This window comes from Suncus etruscus, chromosome 8 (genome assembly GCF_024139225.1).
Source record: "Suncus etruscus isolate mSunEtr1 chromosome 8, mSunEtr1.pri.cur, whole genome shotgun sequence".
In the NCBI taxonomy this organism is placed as follows: Eukaryota; Metazoa; Chordata; class Mammalia; order Eulipotyphla; family Soricidae; genus Suncus; species Suncus etruscus.
Window position 1 is genome coordinate 24,314,788 of NC_064855.1, and position 26,843 is coordinate 24,341,630.

Below are 26,843 nucleotides of genomic sequence, written 5' to 3' on the forward strand. Positions count from 1 at the left end.
GTTCTCTAAAATGTTGTTAAAATATTATAAACTCAAAATATTCAAAACTTCTAGTGGGATCAGGAGCACAGACCTCATAGACTCCAGGACTCAGGTGTAACCCTTCTGTACTACCAGGCATAGCCCTGGAGGCCCTGAGCACAGCTGGCATGACCATGTGGTCCTCCAGCACTGCTGATTCCTAGCACAGAGCTGTTCATCTCTGCTAACTGAGTACCACTGGGAGTAGCCCCCAAGCACGTGGGTTAAATGGACTGGAAGTGACGCTCATCCTGGTGGTCAGACTGCTCGAGAAAACCCTCAACCCCCACCAAAACCTAAATGTCCCCCCCCCAATCTTTTTTATTTTTAGCACATAGGTGTTATGGCAAATATAGATGGAATCAGAACAATGACAAAAACTCAACAAGTACTAATCTGATCAGCTGCACAAATCATCTACTAGATCAAAAAAGAAAAAAAAAAAAAAACCAAAAACTAAGAAAGCAAACTTTGTAGCCCAGGAAACCTCTTTAGCCAGCTGACAAAACATGCTAAAACAACTGAAACTTCTGGGCTCGTTTCAAAAACAAAATGATTAGCTGGTCAGCTTGAAATAGGCTTCTCACTCCTGTGGCTAGAGAACAGGAATACTTATAAAATGCCAAAGTTGGGGCTGGACAGATAGCATGGAGGTAAGGTGTTTGCTTTGCATGTAGAAGGTCAGTGGTTTGAATCCCAGCATCCCATATGGTCCCCTGAGCCTGCCAGGAGCGATTTCTGAGCATAGAGCCAGGAGTAATCCCTGAGCGCTGCTGGGTGTGACCCGAAAACAAAACAAAACAAAACAACAATAAAAAAAAGTCAAAGTTGTATAGATAACTGTGACAAGCAGGTGGGTTAAAGGGACTGGAAGCGACACTCATCCTGGTGGTCAGACACAAATTTGAACTGGATCAGTCATGCCTCCAGGAGTGGGATTAGTGACCGGCAAAGCCCAGCGATTTAATTTAGATTTTCACTTGGAGGCATTGCTTGGGCTTGATGAATCTGATCTTGACAATTAGAAACAAATCTCAGTGCCACCTGCAAACACTGGAGACAGGCCGCTGCTATTAGGACATACACACGCCAACTTGCTGTGTACCTACCACCTCTGTTTCATTCCTAACTTGCTTCCCACAGCTTTGTGATCTGTCTGGTACCCTGAAGCAACTGAGCTTTCTGACTCCTTGCTAATAGAACCCAAAGGCAAATATTAGATTTTTTTTCTTTTTTAGTTCAGGATCAATAACTGAGTCAGTACCTATTCCTGGTATTCCAGTGTCAGTGCTAACTAACTTAAAAATACCAATAAAATGGATTAATCCAGTCATAGTCATATGGCTGTCTAATCTTAGGTGTATAAAGATATGTCTGGATCAAGGGCTTGCCAGTGATACACACTTGCCCATCCCAGCTGGACTTATGAGGTTTCTATATGGAACAAGGTCAAGAACACCACCCTGTCTAAGAACATGTAGGTTATGGCAACTTGGCACTTTGGGGCTCAGGAAAGGATGTTACTTATGACTAAGTCTCTTCACATTCATCAGATGAGGAGGTTCTAATAACTAAGATGTTATTAATCTTACTGTAATAATGAAATCTCTTACATTCACCAAATGATGAGGATGTTCAAAGCCCATGTGTGTCCTGCTGAGGGAGTTTGTGTGGCTGGCGTAAAGACTTCCATTTATGGTCCCATTCATGATCCCATTGACTCCATTAGGAACCTTGTGGTGAAGATGAGAGCAGCCATTGCTGAGGCCCCCATTGCTCCGGAAGCTTCCATGAACATTTCCATTGATGTGGTTGGTGCCAGGCAAAGTGGTGAATTCTACCATCTGCCCGTTCAGATCTGACCCTTGGTAGAGATATCCTGGTGGGTCATATTCTGTTGAGCGAGAACAGAGAAGAATGATATTCTTGCTTAGGAAGTATTATTTATGAACCACTAAGGAACTACTCAAGACATGAAAGCAAAACATTCCCAACGTATTCACTTAGTCTCCTTCTTGTGAGATATTCAGTGAAAGTGATTTCTTTTCCAGGGTGTTGGTAGCTGGGACTCTGAGTTAATTAGGACTCTGTTCATGGAAAGAAAAATTAACCAGAGAGAAATGGCTCAAAAGAGAGTGAATAAATTGTGCTAGCTGAAACTACTATCAAAGTACTGGCAATGGTAAGTAAAAGTGTTTTAAACTCCCACATACCTCAAGGATCTTAAAGAAACTGTTTGAAACAGCAAAAACATTATTTCTTCATGGAAAGAGAGCATGGTATAAATTTCTGGCCTTGTTAGGAAGAACATTTCAAGCACTAACTAGCATTTCAAGCAAGTTGGCTTGCTCAACTCTGACTCTCCATCGAGCTCTTTGCTCACCACCAGGAAGGTGTGGGGTAGGTACAAAAGTGACAGAAAAGTCAGCTCAATTTCTTCCTTTTTTTTTTCTTTTTTTTTTGGTTTTTGGGCCACACCTGGCATTGCTCAGGGGTTACTCCTGGCTGTCTGCTCAGAAATAGCTCCTGGCAGGCACGGGGGACCATATGGGACACCAGGATTCGAACCAACCACCTTTGGTCCTGGATCGGCTGCTTGCAAGGCAAACGCCGCTGTGCTATCTCTCCGGGCCCCTATTTCTTCCACTTTAAAGCTTTGAGACAGCTGCCTCAAAATTCTAATTTCCAATAGACACAGCCAGCAGATATAGTTAGCTAAAGTAAGAAATCCCCAAAAAAGAATAGCAGTTAAAGCTGCCCAGATTTGTGCTTTCAATTTGAACAACTCTTCAGGGACCCTTACGGTCCTCAGACTGGGTGAAGCACATCTATTCCTCCTGTTGAGCTCTGTGCCCAGAGGGGCTCCTGCAAAAATGATGCCTAACTTCTGATATGAGCCAACACTGGATCATTAAGAGCAGAATCTTCGACATTGGCCACTGCATTGGCCCAGCACAGTGCCTGACACACAGAAGGTAACCCAGGAGTATCTTCTGAATGAACAGTGGGACAAGCACTGGCATTCCCATTTCTGAATCATTAGCAAGTTACCAAGAAAAATGTCTTTGACCAGCTTCCTTTTGTTTGGATAATCCAGTATCTACTCTCACAATGGAAGCCAGTTGATAGTAGTCTCTATTTGGAAAGGGTCCAGTCAAACAATTGCCCACCCCTCACCAATCTCCCTGGCCCCTTTCCTGGGAAGCCCCCAGTCCTAAAAGGGAAGTCATGTAATCCAAAAGGCACCCTATATATGAACTGACTGGTAGCCACTAAGGATTTCCCATCCTGCTGGGGGGCTGCTTTTTCTTTTTGATTTATGGGCCACTCCAGGCTATGTTCATGACTTAGTCATGTGCTCAGCGATCACTCCTGGTGGGAATCAGGGGACCACATGTGGAGCTAGGGCTGGAACCTGGATTGACCACAGGGCCAGGCAAGCATCTTTCCCATCAGACTGTTGTTCTGGCTCCCCCTTTGCTTCTTTCATCTCATATTCTAAACACCCAAGGGGAATTTTAGAGAGAGAATGAGGACCCTGCTTGATCTGACTATCCTGTTTCAGAACCGAAGTTCAGACAGGTAGCAAAGGTAGAAAAGGAGGTGGGGATCTGTCTCAAAACCTTAAAACATGGGGCCGGAGAGATAGCATGGAGGTAAGGTGCTTGCCTTGCATGCAGGATAGTGGTTCAAATCCCGGCATCCCATTGGATCCCCTGAGCCTGCCAGGAGTGATTTCTGAGTGTAGATCCAGGAGTAATCTCTGAGTGCCCCTGGGTATGACCCCAAAACAAAAACAAACAAATGAACAGCAACAACAAAAAAAGGCCTTAAAGTAGCGCAATTACCAGGAAGGCAAGGCCAACCAGGAGATGTCAGGCACAGAAATAAGACCATGGTGGCCCAGTTGTTTGTCACTCGGTGACAGTACCTTGGAAAATTCTTCACATCCTTTCTCCCCATCTTGCCTTTCTCAGTACCAATTCTGAGGCATATGCTCCACAGGCCCTGCTGCTTTGGTGGTCTGGCACCACTAGACTTTCCCAGCACTAAGTCAGCTATTTACTTAGAGACCTGCTCAGCTGGGGCCTTGCTGTTTATTTCTCCTGGGCATGTGACACTCCACCAGTTCTAGCTGGCAGGAAAACTGTTGGAAAAAACACCTCTTCTGAGTATGTAAGTGTCTAGTGGGCTTTATACCAGGACACCAAACTGTGAAAGTGCTTGCAATCAATATTCATTCTGACACTATTTCTCCCCCATAACCACAACTTTAGGAAAAGCAAAGAAAGTGTTGGGAATAGGACTCACTCTGAATGGTGCTCTGCTGCCGGCTCTTCCACAGGCACATGGCAATGAAAACCATGAGGATGAGGACCATGATGCCCAACACACAGCCCACAATCAGATACAGCATGTCACTACTTCGGGCAGGGCTGGTGGCAGGCCCTGCGTGCCCGCCACCTCCAGAGGCGCTCGGAGGGGTGCTCAAATCTTTGACGGGATACTCAGAAGCTCCGGGAACACGTTTCACTTGTGGGAATAAAAAGGAAAACATGATGAGAGATTGGATATGGAACCTGAACAGTTTACTCTCTAAAGAGGGCTGGCAAAGGATACGAGCCAGCTTGTTTACACTTGTTACTGAGCTGATCAGACCACTAGTGAGTCACATAAAGGGCCCCAAAGCTAAAAAATCTGATGTGCCAATATTTTTTGCCCACAAGTAATATAGAAGTCACAATATCAGAGAAACAGAGGTACTGATCTAACGCAAACTGCTGGATGATTATCTACTCAACTGTACTTGTGGAGAACTCCCCAAGAGCAGTTAATCTTATTTAAAACAAACAAACAAATAACTATACCAATTCAATTTTTTTTTAAATTTTGTGCCACACTTGGCAGTGCTCAGGGTTGGCTCTGTGCTCAGAGATCACTCCTGGTGAGCTCAAGGGATCATATCGGGTGGGGTCCAGGGATAGAACTAAGTTGGCTGAGTGCAAGTCAAACACCATTTCCGCCATCCCTACAGTTCATCTTACGAATGGGGGAAGAACTGTCGATTCTGTCTGCTCTGCTTAGAGTTGAGTAAAGCTTAATACTGCTTACTTATATTCCAATAATGTGATAAATATTAGAAGATAAGTTTTTGAACTATCAGAATTATTTATTATCCCCCAAACCTCAAGTATAACATTAAATATTTCAAAACCCCCAAACCTTGAAAGTTCATGTAGATACAAAAATTTTCATCTAACTTACTGATATTTTGGATAAAAGCAATACCAAATGCTACGAACAGGGAGGGCTCAAATGCTATTCTTGAGTGGTAGAAGGTTCCGTGGTACAAGCTTTGCATGCAGGAGGGCTGGGTTTGATCCCTAGTACCACATGGTCCCCTGAACACCACCAAGGATGCTGGTCAGGGCTTGATTCCCAAACCGAAACCACTCAAAACAACCCCCACAATCCTCATTGTCTATTTCCAAACAACATACTCTTTGGGCACTAAGTCCCCAGTTTTCAACCTTTTTCCATCTGTGGACCAGAGCCAGTCTATATACACTAGTCCAAAGACCAGAGGTTGAAAACCAGTGCTCCAAATTATACTGAGGAGAGACAGAGCTGACTTGCAGCTCTGACTCAGAACCAGCAGGTCTTGTCTGACACCCCAGTTCTACCACCTGTCCACAGAGACATGATCTTCCCCTTCACCAACCAGTTTCTGCAGTAGGAACTGGCATTCTATAAGAACTCAATAAGTCCATCCATCACAAAACATTTCAAATAGGGCCTGACCCATGGCACAATTTTGGCACCACTATAATCTGCAATCATCCTAGATTTCCTGTTTGGGTACCCACTGAACCCTGAGAGCAAAGTGGTCTTTGAAAAGATCTACTTTCGTGCCCTTTATTTTGGGGTCCAATTTTCCAGCAACTTGGACTACACCACAGCTCAAACAGAGCCATGCTGGGCGGAAGGGAAGCTGTCTTTGAAAGGAAGGGTGTGGATGGATACTTGACTGGGCTCGCAGGAAGGAAACTTCGCCTGCAGGTGGTAGGCTGGATTACACGATGCTAAGGTGCTGCCAGTTCTAAAGAAAACAAACAAGTTTCTGGGGGGTAAGATGGATGTTGTTGATCTTATAAAGTAAGAGGGCAAATTTACTCAAAGGGAAGAGCTTCAGTTTTATTCACTCAATTTGCTCTACTGGTATGGTTTCCAACTTCTTGCTAAAGGTGAGAATGGAAGACCAAGGCTGTGTGGTTATTGGGTGGGTGAGACACACCCATCAAACACCAAAAACTGATGCTAAGGGGGTCTGAAATAGGATCAGATACAAAATAAGGGAGAACCAAAAAAAAAAAAAAAACAAACAAACAAAAAACCTGGAACTCTCCAATCTTTAGTTAGTAGAAATGGCTGGACTTCAGCAATTCAGTCATTCATGAAAACCTTATCAAACTGTAAATGAATCCTGGGTCACACAAGTATCCTAAATATTAACAGTTAATCTAGAGAGGTAAAGCAGAGTCAAGAAGATTGACTTAGAATCAGCATTTGCTAATTAACTCTTACATATAAACAAAGTTATCAAATGTCATATATATGTGCTACTAAAGAAGCCATTTTAAGTATGAGCATCTATCCTTAAAATTCAGTTCTTTAGTTTCCTAATTATCACATCAATCTCAAGCACTGGTCCATATATATTTCTTTTCTCTTCATGGAAAAAAGAAAAAAGAGAAGGAACTTACTAATAATCCTATTAGAAATGAATGAATGTTTGTGTTAACGATTTTTTAGACAGTGTTCTAGCCAACATTTTGTAATGCTGCTGGGTTATTCTAAGCATCTGTACGTAGGAAGTGTTCCTATCTCCTTGGCTGAAGAAGCATCACTGTATTTCAGGCAGTGCTGGGGGAAAAGCAGGAATTCACTCCCTCTCCTACCTTTTGTTTCACAGATCATCACATTGCTAAACTCGCTCTCTCCTCCATCATTGAAGCACTGCATTTTAATATCATAGGAAGTTTCTGGCTGCAGGTGACCAATCATGTGCCACTGTTTTGAACCTAGGAAGAAAAAAATAAAGGTGAGTCTTGCCTATTATACAACACATGTGATGATAGCTTCAAATGAGATTGGAGGGCTGGAGTGATAGGACAATGGAGAGGGCACTAGCCTTGCAAGAACTGGAGCTCAAGTCCCACATGCACTGAGGTCGATCCCTGGCATTGCAAGTAATTTTGGCCCACACTGTAGGAAGTGTGTGTGCACAGTACAGAAGGGTATATCCCCAGCAAGCACCCCAATTAAAGAGATGTGCATTGTCCACAGCCAGCAGGAAAACCGTGACAGGTATATATATGAGCACTGTAGTGGCTCCAGCAAGTACCAAGGGCATAAATTGTGCTTCAACTAAGAGGCAAGCACCAAATGAAAGGTGTGCAAACTTTGATGAGCACAAGTATATGAGCAACACAATCTGTAGGGCAACTCACGGTGGGCACCACAGCCAGTAACACAGCTAGGTGCTTGTTAACACATAGTCACTGTAACAACAGTGACAGGATAGCAATAGAATGAAGGAGCGACAGGGCAAAGGAGGAAGGGGCAGAACTGTAAGCCCTTACCCACTAGGCAATCTTTCTGCCCCATCATTTACAGGTTTTGTTGTTACTGTTGCTGTTGATTTGTTTTTGGGGGGCCACACCCAGTGATGCTCAAGGGTTAATCTTGGCTTTGTGCTCAGGAATCACTCCTGGTGGTGCTCAGGGAACTATAAGGGTTACAGTGCCCCACTGTACTATTGCTCCAGCCTATATTTACAATTTAATTTTATTTTTATTTCTTGGTTTTTGGGCCACATCCGGCAGCGCTCAGGGGTTATTCCTGGCTCTACGCTCAGAAATCACTCCTGGCAGGCTTGGTGGACCATATTGGGATGCCGAGATTCGAACCACCGTCCTTCTGCATGCAAGGCAAATGCCCACCTCCATGCTATCTCTCCAGCCCCTACAACTGATTTTTAAATCAATTGAAGATCCTGATGCATGAAAAAATAAAATGACTTAGAAAATTCTTTTGACTATCATGTAACAACTTAATTGCTTTCCCTCCCCCACTCTAAATTTTAAATGATTTTGAATTGTTGATATACATAAGTTATCTAAAACTTTACTTTAAAGAAAACTTTACATCAAAGGGGAAATACTTTTGTTTCTGGGTTTGGGAAAACAGAACCACGGTTTTCAACTGCTACAGAAGAATTTAGATGTATAAACTTGAAAATAAGGAATAAGCAAATTACACAGCACAGTGAAAACCACTTAAACATGGAGCTGCTCTTTGTATTATGTTTATCAACCAGTGTTGATAAACTGATGCTACGACACCATCCAGAAAGTCCTTGCTGTCAAGAAGCCTGAACACTGAAGTCAAATCATAATGAGATCTTACATGACTAATCAGCATTAACTCAAGGAGAATGTGATTCAAACATCACAGGAAAGCAGTGAAGGCCTGAAACTAGGACATCTAGTATGAAACCGTTTCAGACTCAGGTGACAAAAAGACCCTGAAGCAAGCTTTCTTCCCTCAGCCAGAATTCAATCCAATTTATTCCTGAGGAAGAAACTTCCACCTTCTCTAAACACCCCCCAACAAAAACAGTGAGTGTATTTTGTGAGAGAACCTTATGTAAGGACCTATGAATCTTCTTCCACTACTTTCCTTTTAACTGTCTCTCTCCCTTCTCCATCTGATGACCCCAAAATATCTGAGCTGTCATAAGGGCTCTGTCACTCAATCCTGTCACATTTCCCTGCAGCTTGGTTATCCCCAAACAGCCCTTGGTTCTATCTAGGCCCCATCACTCATCCAACAAATACTAAATTCTACGGTAGGAGTTGGGGGGGTATGGGGTAGGGATAGAGAAGTGGGCAAAAAAGGATCCTTTGCCCACAAACAGGTCAACTTTAAGAGGTAAGCTTTAAGCAAATGATTTTTTTTGTTTGTTTGTTTATTTGGGTCACACCTGGCAGCACTCAGGGGTTACTCCTGGCTCTACACTCAGAAATCACGCCTGGCAGGCACAGGGGACCATATGGGATGCTGGGATTCGAACCACTGTCCTTCTGTATGCAAGGCAAACGCCTTACCTCCATGTTATCTCTCTGGCCCAAGCAAATGATTTTCTACATACATATGAGGAGAAAGGAACCTCGATAAAGATTCAGGATAGAAACACAAGAGGAATTAGGAAGGCCCACAGATAGGCAAGAACTACTTCAATACACAGGAGACAGAAAGAAGGAAGGGACATGGCAGAGACAAGGAGAAGTACAGAGGCTCAGAATATAGGCTGGGGATCAGCAGAGTTCACACACCATATGCAAAATTCTAGATGACATTTCAAATGCGGTACATAAAGGCATCAGCCACTGGCTCAGATGGTTTTGTTGTTGTTGTTGTTGTTGTTTGTTTCCACAAATTTCAGTTCCTCAGCTATATATCTAAAAGCAGCTGAGCCAGAGAGATAGCACAGCGGTAGAGTGTCTGCCTTGCATGTGACCGACCTGGGACGAACCTAGGTTCAAACCCCAGCATTCCATATGGTCCCCGGAGCACAAAGCCAGGAGTAACCTCTCAACACTGCTGGGTGTGGCCCCCCCCCCAAAAAAAAAAAGCAGCCAACACTTCAGAATGGGGCCTTTCTAGTACAAACTTACACAGAACATAGAACTAAGACATTCATTTCTCAAATATAATTACAAATTTTGTGTGCTTTTATATTCAAGTAACTATTTATTTAAACAAAACAGAAGACGAATCTCCCCCCCCACACAGTTTTGTAATGGTTCCTATAACCAAAAATGTAAAGTACTCTATATGAAAAATATAAAAAAATAATTATCTTTGGTAAAAACTCAGAACAGTATCACACACATCTCTTCATTTTCACTCAACCTTAACCTAGATGTTTTTCCTAAGACTTAGCCGCCTCGTGCCTCCTATGTTCCTTTAAGAAGACCTCAGCTTGCCAATGGGACTTACCTTCCACAGTATCCCTCTTGTAGTCACTGTCATTGTCACTGTCTGTTGGTCGGTAATAGATATAAAATCCTTGAATGGGAGTGTTATTGTTAACTGATGGAATGTACTAGAAAAAAAGAAATTGAAGATTTGTCAAACACAAAAATAATCACATCCGTTTGACTTATCTACAAAAAATAAAGCAGTGTACTCAGGAAGGTCCAAGGTATAAAAGTACGTGTAGTTTCTTTGTTTGTTTGTTTGGTTTTTGTTTGTGGGTCACATCTGGCAGCGCTCAAGGGTTCCTCCTGGCTCTACGCTCAGAAATCGCTTCTGGCAGGCTCAGGGGACCATATGGGATGCCGGGATTCGAACCAATGACCTTCTGCATGCAAGGCAAACACCTTACCTCCATGCTATATCTCCGGCCCCATTTTTTTCTTTTTCTTTTTTCTTTTCCCCACCCCCAAGTACATGTACTTTGATAAGAATAAATCACAAAGTGGCAATTCAGTTAACACTGAATGGGAGTTGCAGAGACAGGCATTTTATTTTTAATGTTCCCCAGTTTATAATATGTCTTTTTAGACAAAGATCTGGGCCCTTCACTCCCACCAATGCAAAGTTAAAATGTGGCTGTTCACACGAGCACATCCCAAGCAAAGGAAATTGAGGGTTCTGAGGCCAAACTGGAAAATGTCCTCGCTGTGGGAGAGGGCTTGACTCACCGTCCACTTCAGCATGATCTGTGTGTCACTCACAGCTTCAGTGTATGCAATGTGCGGCCCGGCTATGGGACGGTTTGAGAAACGATTGGGGAACCCCGCCACCTGGTAAGGACGAGATGCCGAACTCCGAAAACTCTCACCGTAATGGTTGATAGCAATGACCCTAAATTTGTATGTTGAACCTGGAGAAAAAAGAAGGGGAAAAAATTGGACTAAAAATGTCTTTCATAAGAATATGGAAGGTAAAATATTCACACAATGACCTGTGGTTGATTATCATCATCTACTATGATGATAATAGTGTTATTTGAAACAAAACTGGTGTGCCAGCAGATTCCACCCACACAAGAGCATGAACCCACTGGAGTAGCTGCTTGGCGCTGAGATCAAGATGGTGAGACCTGGTGAGAAGGGGCTGGGCAAACATCATGAGGGTGAGTGAGGCATGGCAGGGAGGGAGCACTCAGAAAAGAGCACAAGCACACAAACTCATCTGTTCCTAGAACCATCCTATACAATACTGGGGTACTTCTCAGAGCCCCACAATCAGTCCCCTTCCTTTAGAAAGAAACTACCAAATTCAAGCTTAACTCAATGAATACATTTACCATATTTTCCAGCATATAAGTCGACTTTTGAAACGAAAAAAAGTCAACCGAAAATCGGGGGTCGTCTTATACTCCGAGTACATCCCGAAAATTGTTTCGATATGCCGCTAAAAGAAAATCTTCTGGATATTGCCACAAAATGAATTTTCCAACTCGATCCTGTACCAATCACTGCAAGGCTGCTCCAACCGCCTCTCTGACTCAGCCAATCCAAGTAGGCTTTTGATGCATGCAAATTAGACAATGTTCTGCACCAATCACCGAAAGCCTGCTCGGACCGCCTCTCTAACAGCCAATCTAAGCAGGCTTTTTATCCATGCAAATTATACAATGTTCTGTACCCGAATCTACACTGTAAAAAGCCTGCTCAGATTGGCAAGAGTCAGAGAGGAAGTCTAAAATTAGGGGGTCGTCTTATACACCCGGTGGTCTTATACACCGGAAAATATGGTAAGAGCAGGCACTGGGGAGCTGGAGTGATAGTACAGCGGGTAGGGCTTTACCTTGTACACAGCTAACCTGGGTTTGATCTTTGGCATCATCCTATTTGGTCTCCCAAGCCAACCAGGCGTAATTCTTGAGTACAGGGACAGGGGAAAAAAAATCCCTGATACTGCCAGGTGTGGCCCCCAAACAAAACAAAGCAAAAAGAACAGATATATATGTCTGTTATAAGAACAGACAGGAGATATATGATCAGATGTGACTGATTCTACCAAAAACAGGTAAGAGGAAGTTAATTTACTTATTTATATTTAATTGAGTTAGAATCTGGAATTTATAATACTATTAGTGATGCTTCCTCCTACCCAGGATTCCAACACCACACCCAACAGCAGTGTGCACTCTAGAGGCAGACAATTTGTCCACAGACAATTTCTGTGGACAGCATATTCAGAACTGCACAATAATGACAACTAAATCTAAAGATTCCAATGGAATTTAAAAGTTATTTCCAAAATAGCTCAAAAACAAGTCACTGGCCTTCAACTTCTAAAGACAATGTTTTCCATCTGTGAACCACTCCTTAGTGTTGCCCATATTTTTTGAAGTTGCCACTGGACCTTTGTGCTCCCCCATTTCCTGGCTCTGCCTCCATGTTCCTGAGCCCAAACACCACTTTGCACGTGAGCACAGGCTTCAGTTCCCATATGATGTTTAAAAGCTCAAAAGGGGGGATCCTAAAACCAGACAGAGGGGGAAAATAAGAGCCTTCACTTGAGACAGCTACTACCCTCCAATGCTATTTACCCGCTAACAGAAAATCTCAAGATAATGAATGAGTGGGGGTTTCCTCTATGTCAAATTGACAGAGAAGTAGTTGACAGGTAGTTCTTTGGCTAGGAATGCTGTTCAGGGGTAAAGCACCTGTCTTGTATATGTACAGCCCTGGGTTGACTCCCAAAACCACCAAAACCAAAGAAATAACTAAGACACACACATTATATATACAGACACACATTCATAGCCAAACACATACACAAAAGGTGTCACCAATACATCATTCTCAACTGCAAATAAGTGAACACAGCTAAAAACCAGAATAAGAAAGAATGAACTCTAAAGGATGAAGATTTCCACATGGCAGTTATACGACAACTGAGTCTCTCTGAAGCATCTTCCTGATATCAGAAAACACATCTGATACAACAGAGGGGGCTCACAATGGCGCCAGCCTAGATTGCAGTGAAAGGAGAGGAATGGTAATACTAAGAAACAAAAATGCTGGCTCTTTGGTTGGGTGGATTTCAGGGTGATATTTAGTCAACATGTCAGAAAAAAGAAAGGATGCTGAGAAATGTCTTGAAGTCAGCTCTAAGTGGGGATGAAGAAAAAGCCTATGGATTCCTACCTGGTTCTAGACTACGGACTTCCACAGAGAGCTTGGAGGGAGGGATGTCCTCAGCTGCCACCAGCCAGTCGCTGGTCCTCATGCGCTTATATTCCACCTTGAAGGCAGTGATGGGTGAGCCCCCATTTGCCCGAGGGATCCACGTGACATAGACAGAAGTTTCGGAAGCCATGGAAATAGTAGGTCTGTCGGGGGCCTCAGGAACTGAAAACAGAAACATTTATATCAATAACTCGGTGTTGCAGACAAGAATGATTCAAATAAAACTAACAGGGCCTTGCTTTCTTTGTGTTTATTCACCCAACTTTTGGCTTGACTTGAATAATATAACTTTCTGTAAGCAGCAGTGAGACAGCCCCCAAAAGGAAATAAAAGAAGGAAACACGCAGTAATCTACTAACTTGATTGTTAGCTGTGAAAATGGACATAATGAGGATGACTGTATGGCCGTTTTGAATACATGGCTCTAGAGGTGATTATTAAGTCATTATTTCTTGGTGATCTGGGTCTGGCTGCGGCTATGATTTGTATAGTAAGTGTCAAGAACAATATATTATCTTTGCTAAACTTGTAATTTTGCTATCTAAGCTACACAGCCCCACACGGCCCACCTCTGTATATGAGCAGTGACTATAACACTCTGTCTTAATGCACTTCAAGGCTTCAAAACCAGATTCCAAAAAAGCAGAGACAAGTGGTAAAGATTTGGGAGCTGACAGTGTCCGTGACACTGACAGGAGCTTGAGAGAATGCTCTGTAGAAGGAAAGTAAGGAGGAAGACCTGAAGTTCAAGAAGGAAAAATGTTTTCTGAAAGTAAATAAAGGGCTCCAAGAGTCAGTATCTTCCAGTGTTCCACTGTGGAATTACCAAGGGGATGGGACACACCGGCCTACAGATATCCTTTGGAATAGGTGGCAGGTGGGAATGTCAAGAGTAAGTTCACAGCATCACACCAGGACCCTAGTCCTTGGACAGATAAAATGACCCTGCCTGGGTGAAGCTCCACTCAGACCCCCAAGAACTAAAACACTGCAGAGGCCCAAGGCTGCCAGGGCAAGGGGGCTGCAAGCTGCAGAGGCCCACCAGTAGGAACACTGGTAGCTGCGGCAGGCCCATCCCAGGCCAGCAAATTGCTCTTCTGCTTGACACTAGATCACTTGTCAATTTTATACCTGTGAGCCTATTTGGGACACAATAATAATACCATTTCTAGAGCTTGAATGTTTTAAGGACCCATTCTGGGCTATGATTAAATGTGAGAGTGATGAGTCACTGACAGCATTCTACCCTATCTGTCTCACCTGCACTAGTTCCCCAAGCAACACCCTTGTCTCAATACTTCTTCAACCTACAATACAGATACCTCCGAGAGAAGAAAGCAATGCTGCATTGGGATGGAGAACATGGTGGCACTGGAAAACAAATTGCTAAGTGGACAGAAAGAGGAAGGCATTCGAGGTAGACAACTTGGAGTGATACTTACTTTATTCCTTTCAGGTTAGAAAGCAATGGAAACAGAACAGATAGAACAGTTAGTGAATATCTCTCTCTTTTTTACCTCTAAATACTAGAAGAGGAAATATCTTTCTATGGGGACTTCCAGGAGGTTAGAAGTCATTAAAGAAACATGACACCAAATAGGTAAAAAAAAATAAAGGTTATTTGGGTGCGGGACTCAAAGAGCTGGAGTGCATGCTTGACATCTGATCTGACACACTATACAGTTCCCCAAGTACCTTCCCACTTAGTTTGATAGCCCCCTGCACTGCTAGGGGTCCCTCCTCCCACAAAGAAGAAAGTCCCCCGCAGAAAAGAATCTCTTCATTCTAAACAGTACATGGTATTTTGTAAGAACATCATCTGAGGGCAGTACCCACTTTCAGGGTGATCCCAGATAAAATTTGTGAACTTCTGGAGGTACTGTTTCCTCTTAATCTGTAACCGAAATCTGCCACCCTTGTCACAGGGTTGGTGTGAGAGGAAGTAAGTTCCTTCTTAATTCTGCTTGGATCACTCCAAACTCACAATTCCCAATCACCTTCAAGTTCTCCATCTCCTGGAAACTAGGCCCCAGGTGCCCAAGTAACTGTATTTTTGGCTCTCCCTAAAAGTGGCTCGAGCCTCCCTAGTCTGACAATCCTCACTTTCCCCCTCCCCTCGTCCCCTTCTGTCATTTCTCCCTCTTTTGCTTAAATCCTCTAGTTCTTAATAGACATTAAGGGAAAGGTCAGACATTTTTTGAGGGAGAGGGTCACACCCGGCACTTCAGGTGTTACTTCTGGCTCTGTGCTCAGAAATCACTTCTGGCAGACTTGAGAAACCATATGAAATGTTGAGTTCGAACCCGGGTCAGCCATGTGCAAGGCAAACACCCTACCCACTATGCTGTTGCTCTGGCTCCTGAAAGGTCAGATCTTTTAAGTGCATGCCAGAGGTAACCCCTTTCCTTCCCACTTCTCTAAATAATATCACAACCATAACAACCAGTTCAGGGACAACAAACGTCTGATATCTAAATAACAGAATTGTCCTCCAGCCTTGGCAATAAGAAGCGGCGTTGCCTGGAAGGTCTTTTCTAACTCTGCCATACAGTAGTTCTTGTCTTTGAGGTTTGGCTCCTCTCTTCACCCCGTGCTGCCTTCATTCTAAGAGATTAAGAGTCTTCTCGTGCTGTTGGCTAATGAGTCTCTCTGTTCTACAATACTGAAAGTTCTAAGTGGTCTGTATTATCCCCTCTACTAACAATGCTGTGCCAGCTAGTTATTGGGTCCCTGCTGCTCCAGCATTTGGTACAGCATCAGCCACAGTGTATTAAACAGATGGTAACCATTTCTTTTCGGGATGTCAATCTGATTTTCACAAAGTTGGTCCATCTGTAAGTAACCTGGAGCCACTGCAATGTTGCTCAAAGGGCAAGACCATACAAAAGAGTTGGAAATGCTACAGAGACGGAGGGTACCCCAGGTTCTAGGAACTAAGGATCTCATCTTTATTTTTATAGGTTCCCTTGAAACTCTTAAAGGTCAGCTATAAAATTTAAGTCATCCCTAGGTATTTTAAGTTATCAGAATCACACACAAATAACTGTAAAGTTCTAACTGAAAAATTGGTAAGAGTCCATTTTATTTATTTATTTTTTTGGTCTTTGGGCCACACCCAGCGGTGCTCAGGGGTTACTTCTCTGGCTGTCTGCTCAGAAATAGCTCCTGACAGGCACGGGGGACCATATGGGACACCGGGATTCGAACCAACCACCTTTGGTCCTGGATCGGCTGCTTGCAAGGCAAACGCCGCTGTGCTATCTCTCCGGGCCCAAGAGTCCATTTTCTTAAGAGTACGTTTTAAATAGGAAAAAAAAGTCTTTGGAAAATTTTACAGATGTGATTTCCAAGAATTGTAAGACCGACAAGTTATAATAGTAAAACTGAGATTTTTATAGTGTGTAATACATAAAAAACTTCTGGGCTGGAAAAATAGCACAGCAGGTAGGGAATTTGGCTTGCATGTAGTCAATCTGGGTTCCATCCCTGGCATCCCTAGCACTGCCAGGAATGACCCTGGACCCAGGAGTAAACCCTGAGCGGCCCATAAACAAATAAGCAAAAACAAACAACCCCCCCCAACCTTATTATGAGAATCAACTTGCATTTTGATATCCCTCTCTCTCCCTCTCCATTTCCCCCTACACATTCAAGGCTTTCAGTGTCTAAAAAGGGGTCTCAAACTCATGGCCTGAGGGCCGTTTGCAGCCCTCCGTACAACATTTTGTGACCCCGCCCTAGAGGAATCTTTTTTTGTTTTGTTTTGTTTTAGTTGTTTGGGTCACACCCCCAATGTTCAAGGCTTATACTGACTTTGCACTCAAGGGTCACCCCGACTTTGCCTCCTGCAGCCCCCAGGTAAATTGAGTTTGAGACCCCTGGAGTATGAATGTGCCCACAGATGGAAAAATGGATTGAAACACATGGAATATCACTTCACTAGGACAATGAATGCTTTCCATTGGTAACAATGAACCATGAGGGTATTATGCTTAGTGAAAAAATAAATCAGAGACAACTATCACACAATTTCATTTATATGTGGAATCAAAACAAATAAAATTAAGACATAGGACAACAAAAAGTTTGTTGTTGCCAGAGGAGTGTAAAATGGTTATAGGAACGTATCAAGAAGTACAAATGTCCAGTTATAAAACACAAGTCCCAGAGATGTAATGTACAGCCTGGAGACCATAATCGATAGCACGGTATTGCAACTTAGACGCTGCTAATCAGAAAAGATAGTAAGCAGATTTAAATTGTGGAGATCATTCCACAATGTAAACCTGAAATTAAAATAATGTTGCATTTCAGGTAGATGTCAATTTTCTTTTAAAGGAAATTTCATACAGACATAGAAGATGCATGTGCATATTATATAATTTCATTTCCTTGCAGGGAGAAAACAGAAAAATCCCATTTTTTAGTTAAACTTATTACCAGAACATACTGAGTCCAGGTTTATGGTCATGAATATCATTCATGGCCCCATGGATTTAAATTCAAGCATTAAAAATAACTGAATGTATAGAAGGGCCTTGCACACAGCTGACAAAGGTTTGATCCCTGAAATCCCTTATGGTCCCCCATACACTGCCAGGAGTAATTCCTGACTCAGTGCAGAGCCAGGAGTAACCTCAGAGTACTACTGAGAGTGACCCAAAAAGCAAAAATAGGGGATGAGGGAGGTCAAACAGGACATCAAAGAGCTATCTGGCCGAAGACTGAATAATGGCCAAATACTTTGTCCCACTTCCCCACATAATATGAAACAGAACAGTCACATCTGGAAAGAAAAGGAATAAAAGAAGGGAGAGGAGGAAGAGGAGTGCAGGGAGCTCCCTCCCTTTACCTCCACTGTGACGGGACGGGTCTGGAAGAATCACTCCAAAGCTCTCAGCAGCCTCGGGGACCACAGGGTGCTTCGGGAAGCCCACAGGTGGAGAGGACACTTGAGTGTTTTTTGATGATGCTGTTTTTTCTAAAAGGTGAAAAATTTTAAAGGAAGAAAAGATATTTTAAAACCCCAAAGTACTTAGGTCTACTGAACTTATTTATCTGTAGTGTCTATGTCTAAGAAATACTCTGAATATGCTTAGGATATAGTTAGTCAAAAACTGACTTAAAATTTACTTTGGCTTTTTCTAGCAAGTATCTGTGAAGTATTTCTTTCTATTTTGTTTGTTTTTGTTTTTGGTCATACCCGGCAGCACTGAGGGGTTAGTCCTGGTTCTACACTCAGAAATCACCCCCGGCAGGCTCGGGGGACCATATGGGATGCCAGGATTCAAACCATCGTCCTTCTGCATGCAAGGCAAATGCCTTACCTCCATGCTATCTCTTCGGCGCTGTGAAGTCTTTATCAGATTAGTTTTATTCATAGGAACAAGAACACTAGCTACAAACTAAAGTGACTAGAGGCTTTCCAGTGATTTATCCATTGGACCTCCTACTCTACATACTTCATCCTAAAACATAAAAGTCACCATTTATGCTTCTGTTAAATATCTTCACAGGAAGATTGTCATGTTCAGCTTTAAAATTTCAGAAGGCAAAAAGTGAAATTGGGTGATAATTTAAAAATTAAAATACAGGACTAATTATCAGGACTTTTAGGTCAGACTGTAAATATGGTGAATTATTAAAATTAACTCAAAAATACACTTTAAATCCTTGAGGGCTAGATAGATAGTAAAGAGATTAAGGTACATGCATGCCATCTGCTGACCCAGCTACGTGGGCCACTGCAAATAACCCCCCCAAGAAACCTACAGGATGATCCCGAGCACAGAGCCTGAATGTGGGCTGAACACCTCCAACTACCCCTTGTACAAGTGTACTTGTGACATGCTCTGCACATGGGAACCTTGGGTTCTCCCCAATACTCCTTGAACCCTAGGCACTGATGGGTGCAGCTCCCAAAATACTCATGATTTCCCCAGCAGTTGGAGTATTTGGGTTGGTCTCTTTCCAAAACTAATAAAATTTTCTTCTCAATCAGGCCACACTAAAATACTTTCCCACACTCTTCATACCTCTGGTCATGGAAGTCCTTTTCTGCCTTTACACCCAAATTAAAGTGGCATCTTTCCCCACTGATCCTTGCATGCATTCCAGAGAGGGAAAAGCCTTTCATTGTCCTCTGTTGGCATGTTCTCTGCATGTCCTTCAAGTTACTGGCCATATTCTGGTTTCTGCGTATACCCTCGTCCTTCAGCTGCCTGTCCCTGACTCTACAGCCTGAACCATTACTGTAAATAACTCAGCACATCCCTGGGCTCCTCTGCTCAAAAAGCTCTAAGACGTCCAAATGCCCCAGAGCTGAAGTTGACAAGGAATTGAGAGATGGATGCTAGTCTCTCTGGGCTCCCACAACTGGCTCATTTACTCTGGCCCTGTTACGGTGGACTCCTTCATGAGCTAGAGTACCCCTGCAGACCCTCTACCAGAATCTTTACACTCATCTTCTCAGGAGATTCTTTCTCCAGAGAGACATATGATTGTACACTCTCCCTCTAAGTTCTGCTCTGCTATCAACTCTTCATGGAGGCCTTCCCTAACTAAAATAAAATGGAAGCTCTAGCAGGATAAGGAGTCTTGTTCCATGGTCTAAAAGGGCCAATGCATAAAGACATTTAAGTAAATATTAGCTAGACTGGAATGATGGTTGCTTATGGAAATTTAGGTAATTCTCTGAACAAAATGGAAGCTCCATTAGAATGGATTTTTTCTTGGTCATGTCCATGTTCATCACTACCTTTTGATGAATGTATTTCATAGGATCCTCCACATCCCCAGTGGATACTCTGCAGCACAGAGACTGAAAGGTGGCTCACAGGGAGATGGTCCTTACCTTTGCTGGTACGAAAGGTGAGCATTGCTGGCTGCCCTTCACCCACGGTGCTTCGGGCCACCATCAAGACTTCATAGAGACTAGAAGGCTCCAGCTCAGACAAATGGAGCTCATTCTCGCTTCCTGGGACTCGAACTGTGTGCCAGCTGCCCACTACTCCTGTTCCATCATCCAGCTGTTCAGGAGGGGAGAAACCATCAGAGAGAGAGAACAGGAACCTTCCATTCAAATGGAGTAAAAACAATTAGTTATTCAAAGCTGAATTAATTTCAGGTCATGACAGAAAACTATAAGTAAAAGAGACAAAATATGTCCTTCCATTGCAGGAGGAGATGAGTGGCAAGACCACAGGGACTTATACCATGAAAAGACCTTGGGCTCTGCCATTTCCATTAGTGCAGGGTCTCAAGCAAGTCCTCTTCCCTTTCAGAATTTCCATTACTTGTCATTAAAACAATGCTCCTTCCTTACTGACCTTAATAGGAGAATGGAATTGGTTTACCCTGAATAATATAATGCACTAATAAAAGTATGCAATACAAAAATTATAAATGATGACATTTGCAAGTGTATGAAATATATCCATATATTATTCATTTCCAGAGTTCTTGCCTCACTGCCTTGAAATGTTTGATATGTGTCTGAGGAAAAAAAGCTCCAATCTGTTAAGTCTTGATTAATGGAACTGAGAGAGAAGTGTCCATGTAGAAAAGAACAGCCACAAGGCTTGCTCTGTCTAGAATCACTGGGTTAGGGGCCGGGAAGGTGGCGCTGGAGATAAGGTGTCTGCCTTGCAAGCGCTACCAAGGAACGGACCGCGGTTCGATCCCCCGGCGTCCCATATGGTCCCCCCAAGCCAGGGGCGATTTCTGAGCACATAGCCAGGAGTAACCCCTGAGCGTCAAACGGGTGTGGCCCAAAAACCAAAAAAAAAAAAAAAAAAAAAAACATAGAATCACTGGGTTAGAAACACTGCATGAACTTTCAAACAACACCATGCTCATTTTTCATATATTTAAAATATTACTATTAGGGACCAGAGAAATAGTAGAACAGGTAGAGATTTTCCTTACATGTGGCTGACCCAGGTTTGATTCCCAGCACCCATTATGGTTCCTGAGCACTACCAGGAGTAACTCCAGAATTGATGGTGAGAAGTAACCCCTGAACATTACCAGGTGTGGCCCCAAACCATCTTTAATCATGTCTATATTACTATTAAATGCTAGCTACCAAAATACCTAGGCCAAAAAAAGTTTATATATATTTTTATATATGACTTTCTCTTTCCCATTCCATTTAGTCCTTAACTAAGTAAATAAAGAAAGAAAGTGGTGGGGTTTTTCCCCCTCTCATTTTCATTTAATCTTTAGAAGGCAATGTAGTAGAAAACATCATCAAAAATCAGTAGAGGACCTAGGTTTACCTAAATAAATGACCCAATAGAGTAAGACTCTACTACAATAAAGATGACATCTTGAAATGCAAATCATTTTGTGCCCTTGTTTCTAATCAGAAGTTACAGTATTGCTCTCAGAGAGGAAAAGGCTTAAATTTTGTAAAAGCAATTTCTAAAGAGACAGGACATTTTACCTTCCGATACTTCACAAAATAGGCATTAATGGGGTGTCCACCATCCTTCCCTGCCCGCCAGACCAGGCTGTAGGTGTCTGGTGTGTGGGTCTGGGGGGGACTCAGAATGATGGGAGCATCAGGGACCGAGGTGCCTGCAGCTGTCTTCTCTGAGGATGCTGCCTGTACTGGGAGAGAGCCCGGGAAAGCAGTTTCAGAACCATCTCTGTCGTCATTCTCGGTGGCACTAGAAGCTGTGGCCGTGTCTGCTTTTGTATTTGTTTCAAAGGGAACTGTGGAGAGAGGGAAGAAGGGACAGCTTAGGGAATATCACTATCCTGTTGCCTGCTAAAAGTTGCTTCACGGACAATTGGGGCTCGTGGCACGATGGGATCCCTGAAGCAACATTTCCCTGTGGAGCCTTTAGCAGTGACTTCTTCAGGAAGAAGGAAGGAGTGGTGGATTCACGGAGAAACCCAGTCTGTGGCCCAGCAAAGTGGCTTCAAGGGAGTTATTTCCTCTTGCTTATACTGGTGGTTCCCATTTTACTCTAACAATAAGCTAGTTTAACCTACACAGATTTTTAAGTTAAAAAACTTTATGCGGGGATAGAGCCATAGCACTGTGGGCAGGGCGTTTGCCTTGTATGCAGCCAACCTGGGTTCGACCCCCAGCATCCCATATGGTTCCTCAAGCCTGCCAGGAGTAATTTCTAGCACATAGCCAGAATAACCCCTTAGTAACCTCGGAGCACCACTTGGTGTGGCAAAACAAAACAAAAAAACAGAAAAAGTTGTGCTCCAGTTCCTACTAGAAAGTGGAATCTAATGGACCAACCATGCATGCATAAGATCTCTAAGAGGCCTCTTGCTGCCTGGAGTGTGGACCAAAAGGCCTGGCCCTCCTACATATGTGTCACCACTAACTAGTAGCAGGAAAGCTTGGAATGGGAAGAGAGACAGAAAGACACACACACACAAACACACACACCTTTTCTAGCCCTCACCTCCTACATATGTGTCACCACTAACTAGTAGCAGGAAAGCTTGGAATGGGAAGAGAGACAGAAAGACACACACACACACACACACACACACACACACACACACACACACACACACACACACACACACACACCTTTTCTAGCCCTCACAAAGGAGCTATATAAGGTGCAAAGTTACCTGGATGTGCCAGCGCCAGTTACCACCAAGAGGAACTGATAAGAGACCCAGGTACTGTGAAAGCATCAAGCTTGCCCAGTCATAAAACTAATGAGGTGCCTCCTTAAAGACAGTAGATTTCCATGGGCACTGAGCAATGTTGGGGATTTGGAAAAGGGATGTAAGTCAAGTAAGTTTGAGAATCTCTGTGCTAAATAATAAACATAATCTCATTTAATTCTCAAAACAATGTTTGTAGAGCTAGCTCCAGTTCCCAGATGAAGAAATCAAGAATTCTGAGAGAGGAAGTGACAATAACTGGCAGAGGAATGCTGGTAATACTGCTCTTGGTGGGGGAAATGAAGTGGGAAATAGAGTGATCCCATATGGTCCCCCAAGCAATGTTAGAATTAATTTCTGAGCTCAAAACCCGGGAGTAACCTCTGAGCATTGCTGCGCGTTGTCCAACACTCCCACAAGAGAGAAATCTGGGGTTGGGGAGCAAATTCAAAGGGCAATAGCACAAACTTGACATATAGGAGCCTCAACTTCGATCCTGAGTGGGGCCTCAAAACAAAAAGCAATTAAAAATGCCAACATATTAAGTAAAATAGTACTTAAAAAACAACAGGTTTGGTTTCTCTAAAGCAATGGTCCTCAAACTTTTTAAATAGGGGGCCAGTTCACTGTCCCTCAGACCCTTGGAGGGCTGATAGTAAAAACAAAAACTATGAACAAATTCTTATGCACACTGCATATATCTTATTTTGAAGTGAAGAAACAAAATGGGAACAAATACAATAAGTGACCAGTGGGTCATAGTTTGTGGACCACTGCTCTAAAGCATCATTAATCCTGGTACCAAAATTGTCTCCTAGGGGCAAAGCGATAGCACAGTGAGTAGAGTGTTTGCCTTGCATAGAGCTGACCCAGGTTTGATTCCCGGCATCCTATATGGTCTGCAAGCCTGCCAGCACTGATCCCTAAGTGCAGAGCCAGAAATAACCCCTGAATGCCGCTGGGTGTGGTACAAGAACAAAAAAAAAAAAAAGAAAAAAAACTGTCTTCTATTTTTGACTACTTTCAAGGAGGGGAGCAGAGGAAATGAAGTGGTACTTTCTTTTCCGCAGTGAAGTCAGTTCCCTGGTGGAAGGCGGGTGTGTAGCTTGGGTAATGTCTGCTGTTTAGGAGAGAACCAGTCAACAAATGGAGAATCATGTAAGGTCAGTTTTATGTTTGTTTAAAGGAGAGAAGGGTGTCCCAGAAGCATCTCTCAGCTCAAAAAAACAAGAAGCTAGTGAGAAAATAATACAAATGAAAACTCATTAAGTCCACGAAGACAACTTCAAAATATTGATCCTGGCACGGCTGTGTTTGTATAGTGAGTCAGACATGGGCTGGGTGCAAGGCCATCACTGGATCCTCCTACTGCAAGAACAGATCAGGAGCTGTGGGTCCAGAGAATGAGAAAGACACTCATAGGTTCCTTCAGGGACCCTCTAGGCAGGTTCCCTATGCCCTGTCCCCGTGAAGGGGCAACTGACTGAAGAAGCATCTAAAATACACATGACTTAGTTTCTACAAGAGCCTGAGAAAAATTTTATCCAACAGTCTGTGTCAAAAGTCTAAACAGAAAAATCCTTCTTTCATTACTTGGCCTGCAGTGAACTGCTCTCTAATTTTTAAAGGAGGCTCAATAATATGTCATGTACTTGAAAGACACTAGAAAGTTCTTCAGTGCACTTTCACATTTTTTTATTGACTAACTTTTTTTATGTAGGCAACGTGGTTTATGAGGCTTTTAACAGTAACTTCTTGCCATTTAATGTTCTATCTCCAAATGCACCATCAGTTTCAGTGCATCCTCCATCAACGTTCTAGCTTCCCTTCCTCTATACATCCTCCTCCTTAGCAAACTAATTATTTTATTTTATTTTATTTGGTTTTGGGGCCATACTTAGTGATGCTCAGGGGTTACTCCTGGCTATGTGCTCAGAAATCACTCCTGGCTTGGGGGACCATATGGGACGCCAGGGGGATCTAACCACGGTCTGTCCTAGGTCAGCTGCATGCAAGACAAACACCTTACCACTGAGCCACCACTCCAGCTCCAGCAAATTCATTTTTTAAAAAAATGTACAGTGTGGGTTACCTATTTATAACTGTGTACTCTCACATATACACCAGCATATATATGATGTATATATATAATGTATATGTATGTATATTTGAAAGAATGTCTATGAAATAGACATTTGGCATTTTTAAGGTAAGATATTTTTTTCCTATGAATTGAAGCAGAGACTGATATAAACCTCTGTAGGTATTTGAACTCTGCTGGTGTGGCCAGAGAGAATGAACTCAGGCAGAACCAGTCTAGGAATTAAGATGTTCTGGAACCTCAGCTCTGTGATCTGGAAGGGTGCTCTAGGCACCAGGAGCATAGCCCTTGTGACATCTCTGACCTTTGGGACCCTAGGACTCAGACAGAGAGACACATGAAGCCCTCAATGACAGAGGTCTAAAGAAGAGAGTTATGGGGCACTGGTGAAAGGATGTGGACATGGGGCAGGTGGGTGCAGCATCTATAAGCACAACACGAGTGTTACACTACCAAGGACCAGGAGTCCATGATGAAAAATTAGGAAGCAACTGGGGCTAGAGTGATAGCACAGTGGGTAAGGCATTTGCCTTGCACACAGATGATCCAGGTTCAATCCCTGGATTGAACTCCCTGCCAGGAGTGATTTCTGATAGAGCTATGAGTAAATCCTAAGCACTGTCAGGTGTGGCCCAAAAAACTAAACCAAATAAAAATGATAAAACAAGGGGTAACTGAAATAATATCAAATAAAAATAAGGGAGAGACATAGGTAGATGCCAAGACTAAGGACAATACTTGTTTATGATACTCACGTGGCAAAAGGGGAGATCGTTACCCCTTAATTTTTGTGGAATGCTGCAGGAAATGCCTGCAGATGTAAGGTTTGCATATGAAGTCATTTCAAATTAATTTGAACAGTACTGATATTTTATATTTGTGTGTTCCAAAAACTATAGTTTTTATATCATCACCAAAAATCAGTGCAAATTAAGAATTCATATTACATCTCCATTAAAAAATTTATTTTGAGGGCCAGAGTGATAGCACAGTGATAGCGCATGTGACGTATATGCGGATAGACCTGGGTTCAATCCCTGGCATCCCATATGGTCTCCTGAGCCTGTCAGGAGTGATTTGTGAGTGCAGAACCAGAAGTAACCCCTGAGCAATGCTGGGTGTGACCCAAAATAAAAAAAATTATTTTGAGTGTTGGAGATAATACAGGGGTTAAGGCACTTGCCTTATATATACCAGCTCTGGTTCCCAGCACTGCACAGGGCTCCCCTAAACCTCATCAGGAGTGATTCCTGAACACAGAGCCAGGAGCAAACCCTGAGCAATAAGGGGTGTGGCCTCCGAAACTCAAAATCAAAACTAAATAGGGCCCGGAGAGATAGCACAGCTGCATTTGCCTTGCAAGCAGCCGATTCAGGACCAAAGGTGGTTGGTTCGAATCCCGGTGTCCCATATGGTCCCCCGTGCCTGCCAGGAGCTATTTCTGAGCAGACAGCCAGGAGTAATCCCTGAGCAACGCTGGGTGTGGCCCAAAATCAAAAAAAAAAAATCAAAACTAAATAAACTTGAATAAGATAGAGAAACTATATTAGATACTTCTTATGCTTACTCGTTGATAGTTCCTTTATGTCTCTTCACTCTGACTCAAACCCTTTAGAGTTTGAATACCAAAATAATCAAAACGCAAACTGCAGAATACATGCAGTGACATTTTCAGTACCCTGAAAGTCAGTGGCATTAGTCCTCTGCAAAAGAAGTTGTATCTTAGGTTTCCTCCCAAATGAAAGCTTCTGGGGCCAGAGTGATAGAGCAGTGGTAAGGTATCTTCTTGTAGGCGGCTCAAC

At 43.0% G+C, this 26,843-nt stretch overlaps 1 protein-coding gene across 1 annotated transcript in view; it reads right to left on the minus strand.

The window, feature by feature from the left end:
* The window catches only part of CDON (cell adhesion associated, oncogene regulated), a 103,841-nt gene that overhangs the window by 24,631 nt on the left and 52,367 nt on the right, over nucleotides 1-26,843 (minus strand). Inside the window, exons 9-17 of the mRNA XM_049778912.1 lie at nucleotides 21,742-22,013; nucleotides 20,149-20,323; nucleotides 18,148-18,276; nucleotides 13,254-13,457; nucleotides 10,794-10,975; nucleotides 10,087-10,192; nucleotides 6,981-7,103; nucleotides 4,333-4,554; nucleotides 1,635-1,915 (exon numbers count right to left, since the gene is read on the minus strand). Of these exons, the coding sequence (XP_049634869.1) occupies nucleotides 1,635-1,915; nucleotides 4,333-4,554; nucleotides 6,981-7,103; nucleotides 10,087-10,192; nucleotides 10,794-10,975; nucleotides 13,254-13,457; nucleotides 18,148-18,276; nucleotides 20,149-20,323; nucleotides 21,742-22,013 (1,694 nt within the window). The remainder of the gene's footprint in view (nucleotides 1-1,634; nucleotides 1,916-4,332; nucleotides 4,555-6,980; nucleotides 7,104-10,086; nucleotides 10,193-10,793; nucleotides 10,976-13,253; nucleotides 13,458-18,147; nucleotides 18,277-20,148; nucleotides 20,324-21,741; nucleotides 22,014-26,843) is intronic.